General features: G+C 36.7%; 1 protein-coding gene across 1 annotated transcript; it reads right to left on the reverse strand.

Annotated features, from left to right (window-relative positions):
• Positions 1-1370: 1370 nt before the first annotated feature.
• On the reverse strand, positions 1371-24995 carry LOC146139992 (uncharacterized). Its single transcript, XM_083392585.1, has 28 exons — positions 24868-24995; positions 21991-22077; positions 21541-21680; positions 21237-21332; positions 20816-20914; positions 19918-20031; positions 19301-19423; positions 18814-18933; positions 17889-18011; positions 17413-17532; positions 16771-16896; positions 16198-16317; positions 12686-12781; positions 12414-12501; positions 11862-11989; positions 11667-11783; positions 11114-11233; positions 10476-10571; positions 9662-9749; positions 8231-8361; positions 7449-7565; positions 6467-6583; positions 6047-6166; positions 5575-5697; positions 5086-5253; positions 4440-4634; positions 3804-3956; positions 1371-1511 (listed from the first exon to the last, which is right to left on the reverse strand). Exons 1-28 carry the CDS (start codon positions 24933-24935, stop codon positions 1465-1467), a joined length of 3240 nt encoding a protein of 1079 aa, XP_083248711.1. The 5' UTR covers positions 24936-24995; the 3' UTR covers positions 1371-1464.
• Between the last annotated feature and the right edge of the window lie 116 nt (positions 24996-25111).

The following is a 25111-nucleotide window of genomic DNA, read 5'->3' on the forward strand; positions in this document are numbered from 1 at the left end:
AATTTATACAAAACCGAAAAATGTCGAAGATAACCGTGATTTATTGATCCTTAACACTCTTGGCCTAAGTATTTTTCTAAGTTGACATCCAAGCCTGAACTATATTGATATGATCAATATGTCGCCAACAACGTTGTAAAACTCCATGTATAGGCCGTGTTTTAATCGCTGTTAAACAGAAGTGCATTCAGGATTTTTGTTTTGAAAACGATGACAGACATGAAAAACAGGCCATAAGAAACTTGATGTTCTCGGTTAAGCGAAAATGTGCAAACGAAATACAGTCTTACTAATCATCAACGTTTAACCTTGTTTTATTGAAGAGGTGGTAACTACTGAACCATGTCAACGTTTTTATTTATATTTGCGTTAACTTGATTTGACAATTTGTGTTCTCGTGGCCCTAACTATATATACACATAGAAACATTTTATGATTCAAACACCTTATAGGAAACGCCATTCCTTTTATCGATTTAGTTGAAAAAAAAAGAAGAATACGTTTAGATCTTTAAACTTAAATGGTATTCAAATAAACTAAGGTTGAAGAATACGTCAGTATGACATGTTGTATTTATGACCTCAGTAAAGCGATGTCTACTAACCCTGTGGTAACGGCAGTATGCTAAAGGCTGTGCAAAGTTTTACGATTTGTTTCCATGGAACACACCATAAGCCCTATACAGCAACAATACTTTCAGGGTAAGACCTCAACCTGTCGGATTAAGTCCTAAAAATACCTAAATAACAAGTAAACCTGTAGGAGGTTGGTATTGAATGATTGGACCGTTTTGTTATCGCTGTTTGGGACTATTTATCCTTATTTCTCTCACCTAAGTTAAAATGAACACTGTATTCATTTTGTTTACCTGCAAAGTTATTTATTACCACCGGTAACTTGACTTTAAGATTAGCCTTTTTGATTGAACTTTGGTCTGAAGTGTTCAACACATTTTTGTCTACTCATGCGCCGAACAGTCAGTAGACGGAACTAAGTAACTCATTGTCGACATCTAGCGGAACTAGGCACTAAAATGGCATTAAAATATTTTTAAGGTCGTTAAAAAGTTAAACTTGAGTATTGCGTTGCGCGCATAAGCGCAATTTTACTTTGGTATTATATTGTAACAACTGAGACATTAAAACAGACGTACATATCTAGTTTTATTTTATTGGTAGCAATATTTCACACAATTCAGACCATGACCAAACTTACTAAATTATATTAATTATTCGTGGTATTGTTATTATTAATTAACGAAATAAAAATGCCTTGGTTATCCAACAAAAAGGTGTGTCATAAACTTTAAAAAACCTACAGAGTACAATAAGTGCAATCTATGAGGTAAAACATTTACTATTACGTTTGATTATATAGGAATTGGTACACTGGACTACATTCTACGAATCTGCTGTTGAAATCGGTGCATCTACAGTACTACAGATCCATGTTGGCACATCACACTTAGGGCGAAGCAAACAGAAGCTCCTCTGGGTACTGGTCAACCAGGGCTGAAGAAAATGGAAAAAAAATGTTATGCTACGCTGCTACAAAACACTAAACAACCATATAACTAAACGACATGTCGACATTGTTCTAAAAAAGTCCCTTGTGTGAGGAAAAAATAAATTGGGAAAAAGTTTTGCATATTTTTAGTCGTTTGCCTAAGATGTTCATGTTCTTCTAAAACAGTGCTTCTTAAACATTTTTAGTTACGTTTACCCCTAGCATCTATCTTGAGATTTCATTCACCCTTGTTTTATGGTAAGATAAAACTGACTTCCACCCCTACGAAAAGCAATTCGGAATTTTTAATTAAATATCACTGAGACAACTTGAAAATAGAGAAGTTGGTTGTTGGTCGCGCGAAGCGCGAAAAAAATTGGATTTAATTGGTTGAATTGGCGTTAAACTGTAAAACCAGGAGGCTTTTAGCAAAACATTTCGTCCCCCTCATGCTAGCCTCTTATCAATTATATAAAATATGGATAAAAAATAGATCGAAGGATGACAATTTGTAGGGGGGGCGGCAAAAACAGAGTTTGTACAGCGCTGTAGGAGTGGTGTACAACCAAAACGAAACCATTAGAATCATAGCAAAAAATTTAAATATTAACTAAGAGCTTGCCTCCCCCCTACAAATTGCTTGGAGCCCCCCTAGAACCTTTTTTGAAACCAGCAATTCAGCATCTTTCATGGCTTAAGTATTTTTTGGAAATAAATGCAACGCCTTGCCTGAAAGTCTTGCTAAAAGTATTAGCAAATAACTCGAAATGCGAAAAAAGAGGACATTTGGATATTTTTGAGCGTTCTCGGAGGACCATTAAGTTTTTTGTTAAAAAAGGGAACAAATCCTCCTGAAATAAGACATATTGTAGGTCTAACTTATACACTCAGTGCAAACCAACTTAACTATTACAATAACCAAAAAAACACCAAAAAACAACAGTTCAGTATTCCATTTACTTCAGAAAGTGGTTTACTAGTGACTACAGGATTCTCCTGAACTTTCGTTCACCCTTATTCACCCCTTTTGGTTGGTTCACCCCTGCAAAAATTGTATTCACCTTGGGGTGAACCATTCACCACTTTAAGAAACACTTTTCTGAAAAACACACTTAAAAATACTGTTAAAGATTGCTTTTTGAAATTGGAATAAAATCAGTAATCCCGGAATCAGACTTGGCCACCAAATTTATTTTAGATGTTTAAATCAGACTTGAATTAAAATTAGAGCATTTTGTTTTTTCCAAATAAGTTTAGAATTAGAATATATCATTTTAGTATTTTCAACATAGAATTACTCAATTATTGAAAACAAGAATTTAAACTAAAACTGGAACTATACAGTTCCATTCAATTTAAAATCAAATTAATTGAAAACGCAATTTATTCCATTTGTGTGCTAATTTTATAGGTCTAAGCATAGCCCGTGCTTTTCAAACAGTAAATTTCACCTTCGAGTCGTTACGACCAAAGAGTATTAATTCAAATTATTTGTTCTGACTCAAATGCTAAAAATGCCCTTGGACAAAGTAGCATTTTTGGCAAAATCCGAATCAAATTAGAACTAGGAGCAGAGCACACAAACAATTCAGTAATTAGATAAAAATTAGCCGCATTTTGCTGTTATTCTTTAAATTAAATAGGGCCAATGTATTTTTTAGTCCAAAAGTGGAGCTGTTTTTTATATTGTAGCTATTTGCCCAATAAACTAGAAAAGAAAAGAAATTAATCTTAAGTAGAAACTGTAATTGCCCGAAAGCGGACTTTGAAACGTAGTGTCATTACTTCAAAAGCCGGCGAATTTTTTTACGCAGTGAATGCTTTTTTTGCAGAAGTACTACTGATGCTCCGGATATGTCTCGATTGTATACTTTGCTTTTCCATTATATTTGATGCTATGTGCATAACCGACCAAAGTAGTGTTGTGTGAAACCTGGATTTTAGGTAAAGACCGCCTTGTTACGGGAGGGGTCGTATTTTTGAGCAGGGTGCACAACACCTAGTAAAATTAAAGAAATGACTGACACAAAGAAACGATTGCGTTTTGTGCGACAGGGGTGGGGAACCGATGGACAGTTGATTGTACAACAAGCATCACTATTTTATATCAAAAAGTGTTTTGTTATAAACTATAAAAAGTAAAATCGAAAGTCAAAAATGCAAACTAAATTTAACAAATTAAAAAAATTAACAAAATAAAATCGTAAAATTAAAAAAAAAGAAAATAATTTTTCCGTAATGCTGTCTAATAACTGTAACTTTAAAAATGTTTCTGCTTTACGATCCTAGCTACTTACTGCAAGCTTCACCGCACTGTGTGCAGGTGTTTTTCTGACTAGAGGGGCAGTGACATCCTCCCTCGACGCAGCAAGCGCACGTCATGCTGTCGTCATCGCGGCACTTGCACCCGGTTCTGCTCACAGTCCAGCCGTTGATGTTGTACAGAGGCTCTTTGATAACATAATAAATTTATGTGGATCACCTAATTTGTCAAAATACCCACATTGCAATGCGGTTAATGCCCGTATACACTACAGCTTCGCTGAGCTGAGCCGAAACTTGCCTTAAATTTCTATTGTGGCAAGAGTTTCACGCTTTGCTAAACTCAAGCCACTGTCATCGAGGCTTGAAAAGTGATTTAGCCTTGTTAATTGTAAAAACGCAACTTCACGCCCAGCTCAACACAGCTGTAGTGTAAACGGGCCTTTAACGCTAGAATTTATCATTCCGAAAAATGTAAACATAAAATGAGACAGTTCTGTTAACGACCGACTCGTATAACTTTCACGAGACTTTTTCCCTTAACAAGACTTGTTGTTTAAAACTTAATATTCTTTAATTTGAAAACACATAATATTCTTTAATTTGGAAACACATAATATTCTTTAATTTGAAAACACAAGTAAAACAAAATCTCTTCTGCAGAAACTTACTGCAGACAAGGGAGTCCATGTCGGAAGACATTGTTTCCAGCATCTTCTCTCCTCTCGCGTTGACGCAGAAGCAATTGCCCGACTCGCATCTCTTGTTCCTGAATCTTCCTCTCACGTCGCACAAATCCTCCATCTTCTCCATCTGGAAGTCGTGCTTTCCCATGAAGAACTTGTGGAAGCAGGGAGCGGCCTCCTCTGCGTTATCGAGAAGAAACAGAACATGTGTGTTTACAATTGTGAATGTAGCAAGCTAACAAATAGAATATAGCAAGCATTGGCGTATGTTTCTTTCTCGAATCGCTCCTCTCTGAGCCTGAGTAGCTCAGTTCGTAGAGCGACGGCCCCGGTATGACCGGAGATCGTGAGTCCGAACCGAACTGCAGGCTAGTTGTTTTTCTAGCTTGCTTGCCTCATTGATCGACAGATTCGGTGAGTCTGGAATGGCCTTCGGTGTGACAGAACTTATTTTAATTTACAAACTTTCTTTATGTGAAATCACGTCGAAACAAACGTTGACGATGCTGCTTTGCACGCCGGCCCCTATAGGACCATGGATTGATTTTTAACCTTTGGTTGAATTTCATCCTTTTACACAGTGGTTAAATACATATATTTTACTAAACTGTTATCAATACGTAAAACTTACCAAACATCGTGCTTTTGCAACGCTCGCCGTATCCGCACTGAACGCACTTGTCCATGTACTTTTCCTCACACTGGCATCCTCCCTCAATACAGCAGGGGCAGTCGAAACGAGTCTCATCGAAGTAGCACTGGCAGCCACTCCTTTTGGTCGTCCACTCGTTAAGAATTGCTGTAGAGTAGTCATAAACCAGTTGTAAATTTTAGTGCCGATAAGTTGATCAGCTAGCGTGTAAATACAGTTATTTATAGGTTAAAATTCGATCGAAATTACTAATAGCAAACGCTTAATTTTCTTATAGCGTTTCTCCGTTTTTGTGAAACCTCAATATTCCTGCCAGATAAAAAATGACACATTGCATTATCCCTACATTACAGCGCGCGGGTTTTAGCACCAATATTAAATGTTTTTAAATACGGCATTTATTATGCAAAAGCAGTTGCGTGCATTACAAGTTAGAAGAGGCAAAATTATCCTTGAATCTAATTCTACCTCCACAAGTCTTTCCGTCCACTTTGAGATAGAATCCCTCGTTGCACTCGCATCCGTAAGCGCCCTCAGTGTTGGCGCATTCGTGATGGCAGCCGTGGTAGTCGCCTTCGCACTCGTTTATATCTGTTTAACACAGGAGAATGTCCATCACTCATTTGGCACCCGGTCCTATTTAGCGTCCACTCGTTCAGAATCTCTGTGGTGACCGTTGCTTATATTTATATTTCTGTTAAATTTGCGTTTCGACACTATTGTTACCAAATTTTCAAATCCGTGTTATTAGCAATTTTCAATTATTGAGCAAAATATTTAAGGAGATATCAACATTAGAAAGTGTTGCATATGTACCCCCAATCAATGCCAAGCCAGTCAGTACGTGGACAAGTTCGTTTAATGTGGTTGCGACAAATATTAGGATCGATACTATGTCAGCGTGTTCTATTAACGAACGAAATGCCTAAATCCCACTTACCCATGCAAGTATACCCGTCGCCGGTGTAGCCAGCCATACACTCGCAAATGTGGGATCCTTCAGTGTTGGTGCAAGTTGCAAATGTATCGCAAGTCTCTTCCGAGGCACACTCGTCAACATCTAGTTAAAAACACATTATTCGTCGATTTGTAAATACTGCGAGAAAAACGATGTGGCCCGCTTTGTCAACTTTGAAATATTTAGGTTGTATAAAAATTTAGCAATACTACTAAAATGCAAATAGTAATAACAAGGTCGATATTTGATTAAAATAAAGTATTTTCCAAAGAAAGCACCAAAGTCTATCTTGAGTATAGAAATGTTTAATAAACCAAAGTCGATATATTTAATTGTAAAAATTCTCAGAAATTAAAAAAAAAATCCGTTGTGTTTTTGTTGGCGAAATCACCAGATACTCACCCACGCAGTTGATACCCTCAGTGTCAAGTTTTCGTCCCAGAGGACAACTGCAAACGAAGCTTCCGTTGGTGTTTTGGCACATATGAGAACAAACTCCCTGGGAGCATTCGTTAATGTCTGCATAACAGGTAATACATGAACTAATGAAGAAAAGGGAAGCTAATATATAAATGTATATAGGCGTGTTACCGTAAAAGAAGTGGTTTTAGAAATATGATTAATTGTCAATAAGGCGTTAAATCTTGTAATTTTGGAATCGACTGTTTTATAACAGTAACAAAAATGTGGATGTTTTGCTTTTTAACATTATAACACTAAATTCGTTGTACAAATGTAACAAAGTTTTGAAGGTACTGATAGAAATAGACTTCTTAATAACTTTCAACCTATACATTTTCATTTCCTTAACCCAGGGATTTCCAACTTTTTTTACTCCGTGGCCCACTTAATCTATGGCCTATTTTAAAATCTAAATTAATAAAACAAAAAAGAAAAACAAAGAAGGTAAACTCAAGATCAAGAAGTGTCTTATTCCTGTACTAGTAATTCTATTATAATTAAATTTATTTATTTTGTTATAGTGAAGTAGACTCAGAGATGATAAATTAAAAGGGGGGACATGGCCCCCAGGTTAGGAACCCTGCCTTAATCGATACCTGAATTTCCATGTTTTACTAGGCTTACCCATGCAATTTAAGCCGAATTGGCCGAGTAGGAAGCCTGTTGGACACTGACACTCGAAACTTCCCTCCTGATTGACACACGTGTCTGAGCATGGCGAATATACAACACATTCGTCGACATCTAAATAAAAAGGCTAATAATTACTTGTAGGAAAATGTGTAAAGACTGTCGCTAATTTTGGGTCAGATAGACAAATTGGGGTAACACAAGAAAGAAAACAAAAGCTATTTTACGAAGGGTAAGATCAGTAACCGTGAGATTTAAAGTATAGCTTGTATAGCCAGTCACCGGGACGTACCAATGCAATTGAGTTGGGTCAAGTCCAACTCGAATCCTTCATCGCATTTGCAGATAAAACTGCCTTCAGTGTTTTCGCACTCGCCAGAGCAAGGGTTGTTCGCACACTCGTTCACATCTGTCGCGTACGGAATAAAAATTGCAAATTTAAGTATCAGAAAATAATGTATCGCTACTAAAAAGTGTGCACTTGTTTGCAATTAAGCGATCAAAGATTAAACTAGTTAATTCAAACTAGCAAATGCATTAACTGGTAAATAAACAGTATAGCCTACTTACCTTAATGTTACGCCTTCGAAACAACAACGTAAAATAGAAATCACAAACAAAAATACTAAACCACTTACGATTTTATTGATTGGTAATGTAAATATAAGTAACGCTCAAACATTCACGATTTTTAACCGGTAAAATGCTGTCAAGAATGGTATTTAATTTAAAATATTTCAAATTGGCGTTCTTGATCCATTAACTGTTTCAACCGAATTTTTATAAATTATACCTCACAATGCGCACACGGAAACCCTAATAAATCAATTTGAAAGGGGTTGGGCAAAATATTTGTGAAATCCCTTAAGTAAATTGCATATACTACCGCATACAATGTCGAGAAAAATGAAACCAAATGCTTTAATAGATCCAGCAAAATGTATTACTTAATCTATCAGAAGGGCTAGACTCCAGTTGTTAACACACATATGTGTGTACATATGTTTTATTGAATGGATCTATTAAAGCATTTTTTTTACTTTACGTAAAAGTTTACATAGAACATCAACTGACCGAGGCACTGGACTCCAACCGTATCAAGGGCAAGTCCATCAGGGCAAGAACAGGTGAAACTTCCTTCGGTGTTCTGGCATACGTGAGAGCAAGGTTGTGACTCAACGCACTCATCCTTGTCTTCTGCACAGCTGAAATATCAAATAACTAGGGCGATTATTTTTGACCTAAAAATTAGGAAATTTTGATCTAAAAATAATATATTTTGACAAAATTTTGACCTGTTAGAAATACATTGATTTAAAAAACTTAGGCGTCGTATTTCACACGTTTTTTATACTGTATATTGCTCTAATGAAGATATAATACGGTTTAAATGGCTTTGAATATAAATCAAATATAATTTTTTTTTTTTATAAAATTGAACGATAAATTAAAAAAAAAACAGAATGAGCAATTTCAAAGGCTGACTATAGTTTTATTTTATTTTTGTTGACGATTTATTTGCTTTTTTATTCGATTTTGACTTCAAAAAACTTTGACAAATTTTGACAACATTTTGACTTTTTTTTTAGTCAAAAAAATAATCGCCCTATAAATAACAATTACGAAATGTTTTATAACTGAGTGAGCAAACAGATTCTACAGATATCAATAATAAGTAGCCATCGCTTAGTCGGGATCTAGGGGACACCAAATTATAAACGGTAGGTCACATCTGGACCACCGGTTTATTTCTTCCTGCCTGCGACATATTTCCAAAATGATCCCAACATATGGTTAGTATAATGCTTTCCTAATGGAAAAGTTTGCCTGATTTTAAACTATGCAAAAACAAACTGAAAACTGACTAACTTTTAAACTTGGATGAATATTTATTCTATCTTTCCTTCGTTTTATAGTAATTTAGTAAAATAAGGTGAACACAAAATTGTTTATCCGGCCCGCGAACTTAAATCCATTACTTATTCGGCACGCGACTGTTCGTGCTTTACTGTTACACAGCTCTTTAGGAAAGCAAGTTTGGTAATCCCCGATTTAGATTATTCAACAACAGTTTACTACAATATAATATTTTATTACCATTAAGTACTTTTGTTTTTGCATTTTGGCATTCATATAATAATAATTAGGGTAAAAAGACAACTTTCCTAAGATATTGGGTTGAATGTCGTAACTTGTTGGTTTTAAGATAGAAGGACATGGCGGTTTAGTTGTATTACACTTTTCGTAAAATGGCTTGGTAAAGGGACCTTGCTGTATTCTATCTATGCAATAAGGATAAATGATAATAGTTGCGAAAATTTGTATCTAAGACATTAGCTATAATGAATGTGCTTTTCTGATTAAAGAGTTTAAAGTCTTGACTCGGACAGAATTTGATATATAGTGAAACGACTTGGAAGCGTTTTTGGTGATCTTAATTTTAAGCACTTTTGTTACAGACCGGATCGTCATTATTTTAAAGGTAATGTTAAATCACACATATACCTCACTCCCTTGTAGCCAGCACTGCACTTGCAAGTGTTTTCTTCAGCACCAGCCTCGCACACTCCGTTCACACAGGCGTCGCACAGCGCTAGTGGAAAAGTACAAGTTAAGTCATGTCGAAAAGTTCATGAACTCAACTTGTTTATCGCTGTCGAACAGGCCGTATAAAGATTTTCCTATCAAGTTCACGCGTTACTGCTTTATTTTTTTAATATCTAAAAATAAAACAGTACCGAGCGAAAAGCAGTGCGTCTGAAAGCAACAGCCTACAAAACATCGAGGTTGACTAAAAACACAAACCTGCACTAATATTTAAATCCTTGGAAAACAACTAACAATAGATTGAACTCAATAAGCCACCAATCGATTTTAATTAGCCCAAATCTACAGCTGTATCAACAAACCCGGCGTCAAAACAAGCTCGGCACTAAAGCTTAATTGGATACCAATCTAATTAAGAGCGTTGAAGGTAATATTGGCCAGTGATTAAAAACAGTTTGCGCGCAAAGGACAATACTTTTCTGCTTTTCAAATAAAATTTCCACACGAACACGAACAAAAACCGTTATGCCGTTCACAGCCAATGTGCGTAAGACTTGAATTATTTACTTTTTTTTTTGTTAGCTATATAAGAATAAGCTAAATAGAAGTCAAAAATGTAAATTAGCGTTAATTAAATTAACGGTAATTTAATTGAGCACCGGGTCGCAAGCACGAGCGACAAATAAAAGGTCGCAATGCGGTAAACAAAACAATGCATGTTTTGCCAGCTGCGTTCAAAATTAGAGTGTAAAATATGCCAGAATATGCTCACGTGTTGTACAGTCGTCGCCCCCGAATCGAATGGTACAAGTGCAGGTGTTCGGCTCGCTGCAAACGCCATCGTTCTGGCAAGGCGTGTCGCAAACGGCTGTAAAGCAGAGAACATAGATTAAATAATAATAAAAAAAAAATATATATAATTGTCAACGTGACAAGGTGATAAAGAGGCATGTGCCAGTTAGGCTTAGTTAAAGCCAAATTAATTTGAAAATGTAAAATGTATTTTTTCAAGAAAAGTCCAAATGAAATTTGTCTTTTTTAGGCTTTTTCGTTTTATTCAAAATCAAATAAGTACCAGCATGACCATTTATTGCCATTTTTATTTTTTGAGAAGAAAGGCTGGTTGGAGTTGATATTAGCCTTGGCTTATTTTGGCTTTTTCGGTAAGTTTTGGCTTTATTATTATGGCCAACTGGTTGAGCCGCGCAACTGAATAAAATAATCAATTACGCAACGCTTATACGTTAACATCCGTACAACAGAGCGGTGTCATTTACTAAAGTGCTTTTATCGCTCGTATGACAAAACATTTCAAAGCAAAGTATATAAAATTATTCCTTTTTTGAAAGGTTTCTATAAACGCGTATAAGAGTGTGGTGTCCTGCATAAGTTGTATAGGTAAAAACTTACGAACGCAGTCGGTGCCGTCGCCGATGTAGCCGGTTAGGCACTCGCACACGTGGGATCCGATCGTGTTGCTGCAGCTGGCGAACTCGTGGCAAGTGTCGTCATTCGTGCACTCGTTCACGTCTGGAAACACGAAACGCTTTTGGGTTAAGTTGAACTTTTTAAGAGTAGGTTTTTTGCTGCGCTTCGTTTGATTTCGCGATGCTACTAAGCCGACAAGGGGTCGCCGATGCTCGATAATATTAAATCATCCTATATTTCGCGATGCTACTAAGCCGACAAGGGGTCGCCGATGCTCGATAATATGAAATCATCCTATAGTTTTACCTATGGCGGTTGCACGTTATAAGGCGTCTGAATTACATGTTAACACTATTAGATATTAGAAATACTGCTTCCTTCACACATCCTTCCAAACTAAGTTTCCTTTCAATTACACCCATAATAATTAAATCGTTTCTTTAAAAACGCTCAGCGCAACCAGTCAAGTAATTCGCGACTTGCGCGTTTGACAACAAAGCCAATGAAGCCCTTGGCCAGCAATTATTAAACTTACCGACGCAGATGAGTCCAGTTGTGTTCAGGACAAGGCCGGTTGGACAGGAACAGGTGAAACTGCCGTCGGTGTTAAGGCAGCTGTGAGAACAAGGTTGGTCCAGGCACTCGTCAACGTCTGATTAAGGAAATGCTTGTTGTCAGTATCAAACGTCCCTTACGAAGTAACGACTCTAAAAACTGCAATGAAGCTTACCCAGACAGATCCTGCCTTCATCGTCCAGTACGCGACCGTTGGGGCACGAGCACTGGAAGCTTCCGACGGTGTTGAGGCATGTGTGAGAGCAAGGACTGGCAGCACACTCATCAATGTCCCCAGAACAGCTGTAAGAGAAAGAACGCTTTCCAGTTCGAAGGCAGTTTTTATTTTAAATAACGTAAAAATACGCAAAATGCTTAATCGCTTTGGCGGTGAAATATTATTCCTGTTGAACAAAGTGGCTGAAACACTAAGTTATAAACAGTGTGGCTCTACTTACGTCAAAATATTACTTCACAATACAAAAATATTCGTAAAGAAATAAGGGTGTTCTTCAACAGGAAACAAATAATGCTTTATGATTTTAACACTATATAACTTCTAGATGTGTGTTTGCCAAGTTCTGAAAATATGAATTTTGTTTAGAGCAATTTAAAGGTCAAGTAGCTTGATGACAGTTTTTAATCAAATATATTGTTCAAAAAGAAATCTAAACCTTGCTATACAAGTGCTATAGACTTGCACATTAGATTGGCAAACATAACTTACCTTGAACCTGCATATCCTTCATCGCAGTCACAATAGTTGTTGGAATCTCCAGCCTTGCATACACCGTTCACACAAGACACGCAAATGGCTAAATAAAAAGTATAGTTTTTTTTTCATATACTGGCTATTAAGGACTAGCATTGGTCCATGCCGTTCTCCGCCCAGCATAAATTTTAACGCAGTTACAGTGCAATAATTCCGCTTTGGGTCAAATCTAGCTCCAGACCAATTATTAAATCCACATTCTTGGGAATGGCTTTAAAAGAACTTACGGTTGGTACAATCATTTCCATTGAATCGCTCCGTGCAAGCGCAAGTGTCCGGGGAAATGCAAGTCCCGCCGTTCAGGCATGGCGTTGTACAAATGGCTACAAGGATGCAAAAACAAAGGTTATACTTTTATTTTATTGGAATTATACTGTTCAAACTCGTGCCTGATTATAATTGTTTAGAATCATTACAAGGGGTGTGCATTCAAAAAGCATTGTTTATTAATAAAGAAAACAAATCGAATTATGAGTATGAGTTTACAGCTAAACTGTTAAGTTCACTTTTTCTTGCTGTTGACCTATGGTTTCAGCTTTGCCCATTTATTCGAATTGACTTAGATACAAGCAGCAAACTAATACTTGCATTAACTTACGCAAACAATACAGTCCATCGCCTTCGTACCCTTCGTTACAAGTGCACTCGAATGATCCTTCTGAGTTCGAACACTCGCTGTTCAAATCGCACGGATCATAGTCGCATTCATTGATATCTGGAAAAAAAAATCAGGTTTTCAATAGAAGGTCATAAAACAATATCCCAAATACGATTTTGTTTTGATTACTACGTACGATTCTGGTTACGAGATTATATCGTTTAATTGCAACAGTAAATTCGAACTTTATTTTTTCATTTTTCGCAATCGCCGCAATCGCCATAACCTCAAATGGAGAATTTGTTTGCTGAAGTTTGTGGAAACTGGTTTGCTATTAGTTGTGGTTTTAATTTTTTTTTAATTTTTTACTCGTTTGTATATGTGAATTTGCTGAATGGCAATATGGGGCTATTTAGCGTACAACTGCTGATATGACTTTAGAAAAATAAAATTGAAAGGCCCTTAGATATAATAGTACTGCAGCGCTACGTGGTTGGTCATGTGCACTGTGTCAGGGTTGCCAGATGGCCAAAATAAAAAAAGCCAAACTTACCTAAAGGAGGCTAAAAAGGCCAAATATAGTACAAACTCTAACAAGCCTATGTTGTTCTCGAAATAAATAAAAAATGGAATAAATGGTTATGCTGGTACATTGAATTTCTCCTTTTGTGGTATTTTTCTCGATTTTTCTTTTTTTTTAAATTTATTGGCAATTTTTTTTTTTCTTCTTTCTGTGATTTTTTTAGCAATTTTTTTTCTTTCTGTGATTTTCTAGGCAATTTTTTTGTGTTAGTTTGATCTCTTCTTAACATAACATATTTCACTTGGATTTTTTTGAAAAAATAAAATCCGAAGAGTTTATAAAAGCATTTAAATTTCCAAATTTGGCTTTAAAAAATCCTAACTGGCGACCTTTTTAAACCGTTTTGGTCGGACGACTTACCAACACACTCGTGCAGGGAATCGAGAAGCACGAATCCGTCGGGACACGAGCAGATGAAGCTGCCGTCTGTGTTCTCGCAGTTGTGGCTGCAGGCCGCCTGACTACACTCGTCAATGTCCTGGTCGCAACTGTTAAAATAAAATGTTTGTCTTTCCGACACGAAAAAGATAATCTGTTTGTGTACGGGTACGCAAGCAAAATAATTGACTAAGTGAATGATCTAAATCGGTGTTTGTTATAGCATATTGTGACATAAAAGAGACAGCATTTTAATGTTGATAATAAACAGTTTAAGTATGATGCGTCTGATTAAAACCTAATCGAAAGTATTTAACTAAAACTAGCCAAAGTGACACAAAGCTTATTTAGATCTGTTGACGACTCCTTGAAACCAATATAAAACATAGGCCTATATATGAACTACGGATGTCCGATGCTTCAAATTTTGTACCGATAACGATACCCGATATGTGGAAAAAACGATATTTGGCAAAAATACGGTCATTTTGGGGAAATACGGCCGTCCGATCAGATGCAAAGTATCCATTGTTTATTGACAATTAATTTCAATTTTGATAAAATCTAAATTTGCAAACGTAAACTTTGGTAGGATAAAACTTTCATTTAGTACTATCGTAAATTAGTTAACCATAATTGTAAAAGAAATTGAAAACAAGGAATTAGTTTGTTAGTATCGGACAAATTCCAATACTACTTCGGATATCGCATGCGATCCGATATTATCGGACATCGATACAAATGGAAGTATAAACAAAAAGCGTTATTCAGATTGAATAAAAATGAAATTGTTGGTTTAAACGAATCTACTATTTAGCTGTTTATGTTAAGAATATGTTCGAAAGTTCTTACGCTTCTCCCTGGTATCCGACAACGCAAGAGCAGATATTTTCGTTGATTTCGGCGACGCACTGTCCATGCACACAGCTGGCACAGAAAGCTGTAAAAGTAAAAACAAACAGTTTTCATCTGTAAATAGAGCATATCATTTAAAAACACAACATTTTTTGTATTTTAAAAGTATAGAATGACAGTAAAATAAACGTAATCGAATCTAAGCCTTCATCTCAATTAAGAATGAAATTTATTTGTGCGCGTTACAATTTTTCCGTGGGTTAATTTAAAAAAAGAACATTTTTTTTTAAATTGCTTTGTAATTCCGTCACATCTATTTAGAGCTTTCAGGTAAGCGGTTAAATGTTGTTAATAGTTCTCAAAAACTTTACTCTGTAAATTTAAACAAAATCAAGCTTACGCGTGAGACAGGTGGCTCCTCTAAAGAGAGAAGTACACGTGCAGGTGTTGGGTGCCGTGCAAGACCCTCCGTTCAAACAAGGCGAATCGCAAATGGCTGAAAAAACAATCAAAGCGCGTCAGATTTAATAAAAATTAAAATTTTGCAAAATGACCCGCACCCGGAATAATTTTGTGGCAGCGAATTTGGGGACGATTCGTCTGCTTATGTTCAGTGATTTAGCAGTCCGTCAAACCTTATGGCATATTTTTAGGGATAAGAAGGTTGTACCAATTCTAATGGTGTACACTGTACACAAGTAATTTTGAAATCGTAAGTCCAAGGCAAGTAATTGCACAATAACTTTAAAGTTTTCGCTTTATCAAGTCCAGAACCCAGTCCAGGTTATACTGTAGCAAATCAGTCACAAGTCAAGTTATTGGCGTTCTGCAACAATTTAAATTGCATAAATGATGATTTCGTTCCGTTTCTAGCACTATTACACGTGAAGCACCAACACAAAAAAATACCAAGAAAACTGCTTCACCTAAAAAAGTGAAGTATATACTCCACTTTACCAAAATTGTTTTAAATCAGGCATTTTATTTAACTCTATTTTAGCAAACTGACTCCAGTCCAAGTCAAGACATTAGGACCAAAGATCTACGTCACGTCAAGTAATTTTACCTGCAGTATACCTAAATCAGGTTAAGTCATTTCAAAACAATAAATAAAATGCACACAAGTTAAAAGTCATTCATAAAAGTCACTGACCGATTAAAAGGTTCGAAATAACTAAATTAGAATTTTCCACATATACAGTTTGAAGTCAAATTAATAGCTTGTCGGGTTATTCGAAACATTCTCTGGCAAAAAGTATTCAAAGGTAAAATGGATCGGCCAGCGCTAAAACAGCGCGTGGTGTGAGCCGCCACATTGAACCTACGGAAGCAGGTTTGTCCGTTTCCAGTGTATCCGGACTGGCAGGAGCACGAGTAGGAGCCGGGCAGATTAGTACAATCGGCGTTGACGTCGCAGGTTCCCGAGTTTGCGCACTCGTTCACGTCTAAAGAAACACGAGAAGTTGTTCGTCAAAGAAAGGGCTCAGCCATGTGGCGAAAAAAATAGACCGAGTGCCGATCGTTTAAAATAAAAAGGGCTGCCAACACGCGGTAATATTTTTAATGCCAAACTAATGTTCAACAAAATGACCACGAGACCCTTGTTTTAATCTTTCGTCGTTTGCGTTATATAACTTTCTGCAAACTGTGCTTTACTTTTTTAACACTTGGTTTGTGAAATATTTACGAAATATGGCGTTTATTCTTGGGGGGAAATCAACTTTTTTCATTCTTGGGGGGAAATCAACTTTTTTTATTATTGGGGGTGAAATCAACGCCGATCCTCCAAACATTCGCATTTCCAACTTCTCGCGAAATTAAAGAAAGGTTTGTGGTATTGTTAATAACATTCACAAGTATAATACCTTCTTTAAAAAACCAGAATGTGTCTAATTTACCGTCGCAGGATTTTCCATTGTCGTTCAGAAGGTATCCTTCGTTGCACATACAGTCAAAAGATCCAGCCGTGTTGACGCAAGTGTGGTCACATTGGTTCGTGTCCAGCACCAAACACTCGTCGAAATCTGCCAAGAAGGAGCTTGAAATTAATATTGCGCTTACGTCCGATTAGCTAAGCGAGAAGAACGGATGTGTGTTTGCCACCTTTTTCTAGACGCATTACTTCCGGTGGTCGTTTATCTGTGTGAATTTGGCTATAGAGCAGGGGTTCTTAACCAGGGGTACGTGTACCCCTTGGTGCTACGAAGCACCAAAGCAAGGGGTACGACATGCAGGATGAAGTTATGCGCTATAATTCGGCATCATATTTGTGAAGAATGCATAATATACGAAAAGCAACAACAAAAAAATTAGTAAATTAACTGTTTTATTGTGTGTTGTAATTATCGTTGAACCTACAAGACTGTATTTAATGCATGCATTCAACACGTGAGTTATAAATACACTGAGTTTAATTCCTATTATTTAAATTTTATGTACTTCCGTGGCCATTTTAGACAGGGGGTACGAGAAAATTTCATAAAAGCTCAACGAGTAGGAGCGCTAAAAGGGTGAAACAGTGCTATAAAGTGTGAACCTACCGTGACATGCGAGCCCGTTGGTGGACTGCTGGTAGCCAGTGTTGCAGACGCACTCGTAGCTTCCGTCTAGGTTATTGCAGGAGTGGATTCCGCAAGGCGAGTCCAAGCACTCATTGTCGTCTGTTTGCCAAAGTATAAATCGGATATTCAAGTTAAAGTGTAAACTGTAAAGGACATATTTTACCCTGTTATCCGCTTTAAAAACAACGAGGTGACGTTTTAGTGTGAAGATTTCGATGCAAGCTCGGGTTTTTTTAATGTCATTCTTTTCCAAATAATATTTTTAAAGCGAACTATTTTAAAAGTATAGGTCTTTCCGTTTTCACCGAATGACGTCAAAGGGACAGAACAGAAAGTCAAATCGCATTAAACAAATGAGCAATGTTTCTCAAGAAACGAGTTCACAAACGTTTCAATAATTGTATTTACAATAAACCTATTAAAAAAGATTAATTTGCCTTTGCATATAACTATACCTTGGCAAGACAGTTGGTCGGTTTGAAGCGTGTATCCGGCACGGCAGGAGCAGCTGTAGGTTCCCAACTGATTCTGGCAATTGTGATCGCAACTGTGTGATCCAGTCGAGCACTCGTCTTTATCTGGTTTGTGATAAAAAACGGGTGCATTTTATGTGCTGGTCTTTATTCCGTAAATGTTTCACTGACATGCGTTTAAGGACTGGAAACCTGCAGTCATAAAAAGATATGCCCAGTTATTTCTTTTGTGAGGTTTTCAACCTGCTTTAGAGTCATAATGTGCCTATTTTAATATATTATAAATAAACTAAAGCTGGTTACAATTCTAAGTTGTTGCCGACCGGTTAGCATGTTTGAATTTCTTAAAAAAAAAATTATTTTCTTTATGCCTTTGTCTTAATTGCCTGAAAAAACAATATATATTTTTTGTGTTCGATTGTCCATTTGGAACTAAATTAATTCGAATTGTTTCAATGTTACTATGTGAACGTGTATTGTACGCAACAAATCGACTTCCTGGTAATTCACATTATTGTTTATTTTCTGTTTGTCTTTGCTGGCAACATTTCCCAAAGCCCAGCGTCTTAACAATTTCTTAATTGATTAATATGCTAATCGTTAACATATTGTGGCGTGCTGGTTTCACTTAACATTAAATATATATTGAAGATCTATAGCGTTGAAAATTGTATCAGGACCAATCATAGTTTTTTTGCTTAACGCTGGTTTTCTTTTGTCTCTTTGTGTGGAATTTATTTGTAAAAAAACTGGCGCTACACACAAGGTTACAAAGCGGTTGCTTGACCAGGCGTATAAAATGTGCACAATGCCTGGTAAAAAATAAGTGGCGTAGGGCAGATGGAACTTGGCAACCGCAGAACCTAATAGCCTATACCAAATCCCAAATAAGCATCTGAAATCTCACCCGAGCATTTCGATCCGTCGACCAAGTCGTATCCAGCGTTGCAGGCGCACCGGAACGAACCAACCGTGTTGATGCAGCTGTGGTCGCAATCGTCTGTTTGCCCAGCGCACTCGTCCATGTCTTGAATGCAATTGCACATGGGATCACAAGTTTGCCTTAGTGTTTCGGTTAAATAAAAAACAAAAATCATCGGAAATTTCGCTTGGCTGTTTTTCCACCATTTTCGCACCGTTTGGCGAACGCTGCTGTTAAATTCCAGCTTTTGCTATATATTTGTTTTTTTGTTTATTTTGAAGAGGCTTTCCCTATGTACAGAAAATTGTGTTAAAAATAATGTCGTATGGCTTGTGAAGCAACTACCAACCGAGAAATCCTATAGCCATATTTTTTAAACAGAGCAAAAGAGGTTTCGCCATTTCTTTAATTTCCTTTTTGCAATATACGATTTAAACTGATTTAATTATTTGTTCCGCTAATTTATTCTTACCGTTACAAGTAACCCCGTTGTTTACAGTGGAATATCCGGTATTACATCCACAGGTAAAAGACGGAGTCGCATCGTAACAATTTTGGTCGCAGTTGTGCGTCCCCAAGCTACACTCGTCAACATCTGGAATGGAAAACACTCTTATTACGCCGTTTCATTTTATTACGCAGCGTTTTGGATTTGTAGTGATCTACTGAATCTTTCGACCCTTGCAAGCAGTTCGAGAAATAGACTATAGTATATATACAACATAAAAGGAAATACTACAGGTCATAGTGTTAAGCATATTATATCCTATTACACAACAGAACCGGAAAATATCTTCCTTTTATTTAAGATCATACCGTTTTTATCGACTAAAGAAATAAATCGGTAGTATGACATACACCTCCAAAATATTTGCAAAACACATGGGCAATAAAATACACATACAATGCAGTCTAGGTCAATTTATAGGTAGTTATTTCAAAATAGTCTAACGAACATTTACAATTTAAACGAGCTACCGACGCGACATCCATTACTTCTATACAAGACAAGTGGTTAAAAACAATTACCAAAATCAAATGCTATTTCTTTTTATCACAAACCACGTATCTGTACTTGAATATACTCACTGGTGCATACGCCGCCCACCATGGAATAACCAGCAAAACAGCTGCAAGTGTATGAACCGACCGTGTTGGTGCACACTTGTCCGCAATCGTTGGTGCCAAGACACTCATTGATGTCTGCGCACAAATAAACAAAAGTGTAGGGCAGTGGTTCCCAAACTTTTTTTGCTCGCGACATATTAAAAAAATCCTATGTATTTCGCGGCACACTTTTACCAGAACAACAATAGAGTAATTTTACAATCGCCCTTAAAACACTACAAACAATATGAGAATGTCTCAAAATTATTAATTTGTAATGAATAGTGCGTATTTAAGTCTAAAATGCATGCGTGTATGGTATGCCTATTGGAAATACAAATACTCTCGTTCCCGAAACTACAAAAAGTTTCGCGGCACACTCTAGAGCTCTCGAGGCACACAGTTTGAGAATCACTGGTTTAGGGAAATAAAAACAAAATTTAATTTGTTTGCCATCACAGTTGCAAGTTTAGGACAACTCTAGAGCACCATGATTTCATCATACCTATACTTTATACATTTCAAAAGCAAACAGCTATAAATTAGTTTGCCTACACGAGTTACGATTTAGTGGTATTTTCAGAAGCATTTCAGGAAATTTTAATCTAACTAAGCGTTTTCCAATGAAAGTGTAAATCTACATTTTAGTTTTTCAAACAAAATAATAACATCAGTGGAGGAAACCTTATTTTCCAATGTTTAAGCTCATTTTAGCTTTACCAAATCTGGACACCTTGGCACATTTTAATTAATACTAGTTCATCTTTATATATCATATTAATAACGTTATTTTGGTACGGGATCTTTTCTTTTTTTATAAACATTAAATTATCGGCATAGAAAGTTTCGGACCTCCCTCCTGTATTCTTAATGGTGTTACCTGCACAGCCAGTTCCACCGTAGCCTGAATAGCATGAACACGAGTTGGGCGCGGTGCATGTTCCGGTGGTTCCACAATTGTAAATACCCCAGCATACAGCTGAAACACGATCGTGAAAATATCATGTAACGACAACCAATAATTATAATTACCAATGTCCAGTTGACAATTAAAAGACAGCATATAGTGTTGAAATAACGGACTTCTGGTTGTTTTAAAACATAATTATACGACGTGTGTTTCCTCTGCTCATCCGTTGAGCAGCTACATAAATGTAAAACGAATTTCCGACGAAATAAAGTGACCCGTTTAGAGTATATATGTGATATACGCTTAATGTATTGATAACCAATTCAAAACACGAAAATCACAGGCGACCGTTTCTAAAATACCGATAAACCGGATATAGTTATATACTTACGGGTTGTGCAGTCAGCGCCAGTATATCCAGAGTGGCACGAACAAGAGTTTGGGCTTGTGCAGTCTCCGTTAACACAGTTGATTGACGGGCATTGGGCTAAAATCGTCCAATGGATTAGTAAAACAGTAACACAGACTCGTCGAATTGGGTTAAATTAATAAAGAAAAATTACTGCAGTGTACAAAACGCTGCATATACAGTTTACAAAACTCTGCATATTCTGTATAATGTTATATGACTGGGTTATCATTGAGACCAGAAAGGCAATTTGTGTGCATTTTAAGTATAACCGTCAGCCACTTACGAACATCACAGTCGTGGTGATCTGGGTCGGATCTCACCCAGTTGGCGCAGCAATAAAACAGGTTCACCTTGCCACCGAAGTTCAAAACATTCTTATTTACCCTGGTGTGAGTGAACTCATCGTTCCCGCAGTTGTTAGTGCTGAAATTTGCACGTCAAAAGAAAGATTGCTTTTTCGGCATAGAAAATGGAAAAATCGGTTCGTTTCGTGGCGGAGGTATGAGCTCAGTTGAAAAAAGTCCAACCGCGTATATAAATGATTGATGTATAGTATCACTATCCGCGTATTATTTGTGACATTTGGCCTTTTTCGATATATGCAAAACTTCGAAGACGGTGGAGGACGCAACAAATATGCGCAAATGCATAAAAAGCAAAAATCGGCAAGCTGCCTAAAACGCGTCAGCGACAAAAACAAAATACAGTCTCGAGATATATGAAATCCACTTACCCCCTTGTTGCACCGGGCAGAAGATTAACTGCATCTGCAACGTGGCTGACAGTGTCTGTAAAAACTTTTGCTATCCGTCCCCAAAAGCTGTTGTGAAAAGATATTACGCGTTAAACACGCTATTATAAATAATTTTTATTACTGTTTGGTTCCCTAAAAGAGGCTGTGCTTCTGAGTAGCGAATGTCACCACTGCCACTTTCGTCGCAGATTTGGGTTCTACAGATATAGGTATCGATTAAGTTGTTTTTTCTTTTTTTGAGTAGGTCAGAGGTTCTCAAACTGTTTGTCGCGACGCCCTGGTGCGTCGTTTCAACTTTTCAAAAATTTCGCACAATAATCCTATTTCGTATCTAGATTGCAAAAATAAAATGCTTCACAATGTTTAAATCTAATCATCTTACAATTCTGTGCATTTGAATTCAGTGTTTCGAAAAACTGAAACGATTGTTTTTTTTTATTACAAAAATGAAGAACAACTAGCAATATTCTTTTTGGGGGAGGTCGACCAAAAAGACTTGTGTCAAGAGCTGTTAATGGCCCAATACCGATTCCACTGCGAAACAAGGAACGTTCCAGGATTTTTGTTTGGGTCGGACTCGAAGGCATGGAAATTTTTAGAATGACGTCACATGGTTACATCATAAAACAATAATCTTAACAAAATCTGTTGAAATATGCAGATTAAATACAGTTGAATCTCGCGTAGCGCAAAAAAGTTGGATTTAAATTGGTTTAAAAATATAATAAAGAAATGCAATAAAAAAAAATATTACATGACGAAAGGGGCACATAAAAGACATTCGAATATTGATATAGAAATAATAGTATTTATATTCTAATTTAACAGAAATTGGCCTGTCGAGTTCATGGGACAAGCGACTCGAAATGCCATAGAAAGCATTTTGGGGATGAATAAATTTAAGTAAAACAGATTAACGTTCGTAAAACCGATTTAATGATAAAATTTATGTTGGCTAAGTAGAGCGGCTGGCATAGCCTGGAGGCCCTTTGGTGCAACAATGTGCAAAGAAAACTTCCTATCACACCAACAAATACAGAACTAATGTACGGCTATTAAGCGGTCAACAACTACAGGAAAAAACGAAATATTACAAATCGCTCACGGCCCACTAAAAATGGCCAAAAGACGTCGTCATTCGTATTACTAGTGAAAAATGTAATAAAAGTACTTTGAAGAAACGCGATAACTTTATTTGCTAACTTTAGAAGTGTGGGAAGAGCTTGCGAACGAAGCGAGTGCGATTTTTAGGGGGGTTTTAAATTTCTTGCAAGTTTTTTTTGAACTGCCAAAACTAATAAAAAATTAGAAAAGAAATATATATATATATATATTTTGAATACGTTTTCCGTTTGTCGTAACACACTTGTCATCTTTCCACGCCGCAACGGTAAATAAGCACTGAACTATTTAAAAAGACATCATCAAAGCGTAAATTTACCGGATGTCTAAAAATCATTTGCGCCAAGCGCGAAAATTTTTCGCACTTACGTAGTCAAAGACTGTGTGACATGCGCTCGCGTCTAGTTTGTCGAATAATAGGCGGCGGGCCGGACGAATTACTTTGGCGGGCCGTAGGTTGCCGACCCCTGTTCTAATGCTACATCTTTGGTATATATTGTTTGTCTTACTTTAATTTTTCGTACTCGCGCGAACTTGTACGCAAAATGCAGCCAAAAAGCAGCCCAAACGAAGGGAAAGGCAAAAAATGCGTATATATTTGGTAGAAATTTGGCAAAATGTTTAATTTAAAGGTAAAGAGATCCGTAATGGAATTTGTAGTCCAATTAAATGCAATGTAATATGTAGTCTAATTAACAGAAAATGTCATTTATTCAGTTAAGGAGTACAAACGGCGCACCATGATTTAGTACGCGTGGTTTCGCATACACTGCCTAAAACGGACAAAAAAACATTACATTTACGAAGTATAAAGTACCAGAGGACCGGTTTTTGATTTATTTTACGAAGTATAAGTTGGCATAAAATGGTTAAAAAAAACAAAAAAAAACACTGATCTAGATGATCAAAACACACTTATCAAATTCGATCCACCCGAAAGTCGGAGTAGACGATAGAACCTGTGTTGCCCAATCGATCAGTTACTTATTCCATCAGTTATAATCTTATGGTAGGATAGATAGCATAATATTGATTAAGTAAATCAAAAACAACTTATAACTAAAGAATAATTAAGCTCTGGAAATTTTTTGCTCTAAGCCATGCTTACCAAAGTATCCTTTAATAAATTTGACATCAATCCACATAAATGATTTTGTTGAATGTAATTACATTTTATTTAGACATTATCATAAATCAACTCGACTGTACTTAAATTGCTTTTCCAATTGTAATTTTTAGTTATACACATGTTGTGTCATTTGTAAGACCATATACGGTTGTTGGGACAAAATTCTGGTTGACCCAATAACTCTTGTGATTTGGTAAAATCGTCTTGTTGAAACACAATATCGTTTGTTGTGTGCTTAAGGCTTGACGCCTCGTTATAAATTGCAAGTTCGTTAATTAAATCAAATCAACGCACTTTTGTGGCGAAATTTAAGCTTTTTAGGTTAGGTATTTAGCATAAGTTTGGCCCGACCACAAAGACACTCCTAAGGGTTCTTGCTTAATGACATATTATGACGTAATTGTGTGACATCATCTTTAAAAATATTTATGTCGACCCTAAAAAAACTGCTAGATCTGACCCAGAAGGTTTACTGGTTTTGTCAGACAGCTTTCAGCCAATTTATCAAAGCAGGGTAAAGGTTTACTGGCGCACTATAACATACTTGGAAACTGTACCCAATATGTGTAATGGCACACGAAAGAAAGCAATCTAAATTGACTTACGCGTCGGCTCCCTGAGCATTAACGGCCAAGAGCACCACGACAACTGAGAATGCGAAACCGATCTTCATCTTCTACCTCTTCCCTGTGAAACAGCAAAAAATAGAACAGGCAACTTTGACGATACCTGCTACTTGTGAGGTATAAACGCACCGGGGTGGTGTATTTATGCCGGTGCTGAGGGGTGGGGTGAGGGGGTGCGTTTGACGTCGTCACGTTTCGTTTCAGGACAAAGCAAGGGCAGATT

This window comes from Ascidiella aspersa, chromosome 6 (assembly GCF_963924565.1).
Source record: "Ascidiella aspersa chromosome 6, kaAscAspe10.2, whole genome shotgun sequence".
Lineage (NCBI taxonomy): Eukaryota > Metazoa > Chordata > Ascidiacea > Phlebobranchia > Ascidiidae > Ascidiella > Ascidiella aspersa.

Coding starts and splice junctions, on each gene's coding strand:
- LOC146139992 (XM_083392585.1), bottom strand. CDS start 24,935: ATGAAGATCGGTTTCGCATTCTCAGTTGTCGTGGTGCTCTTGGCCGTT. Junction 19,424..19,917: donor GGTGGGCGGCGTATGCACCA/GTGAGTATATTC, acceptor TTTCCATTCCAG/ATGTTGACGAGTGTAGCTTG. Junction 16,897..17,412: donor CAACGGGCTCGCATGTCACG/GTAGGTTCACAC, acceptor CCTTCTTGGCAG/ATTTCGACGAGTGTTTGGTG.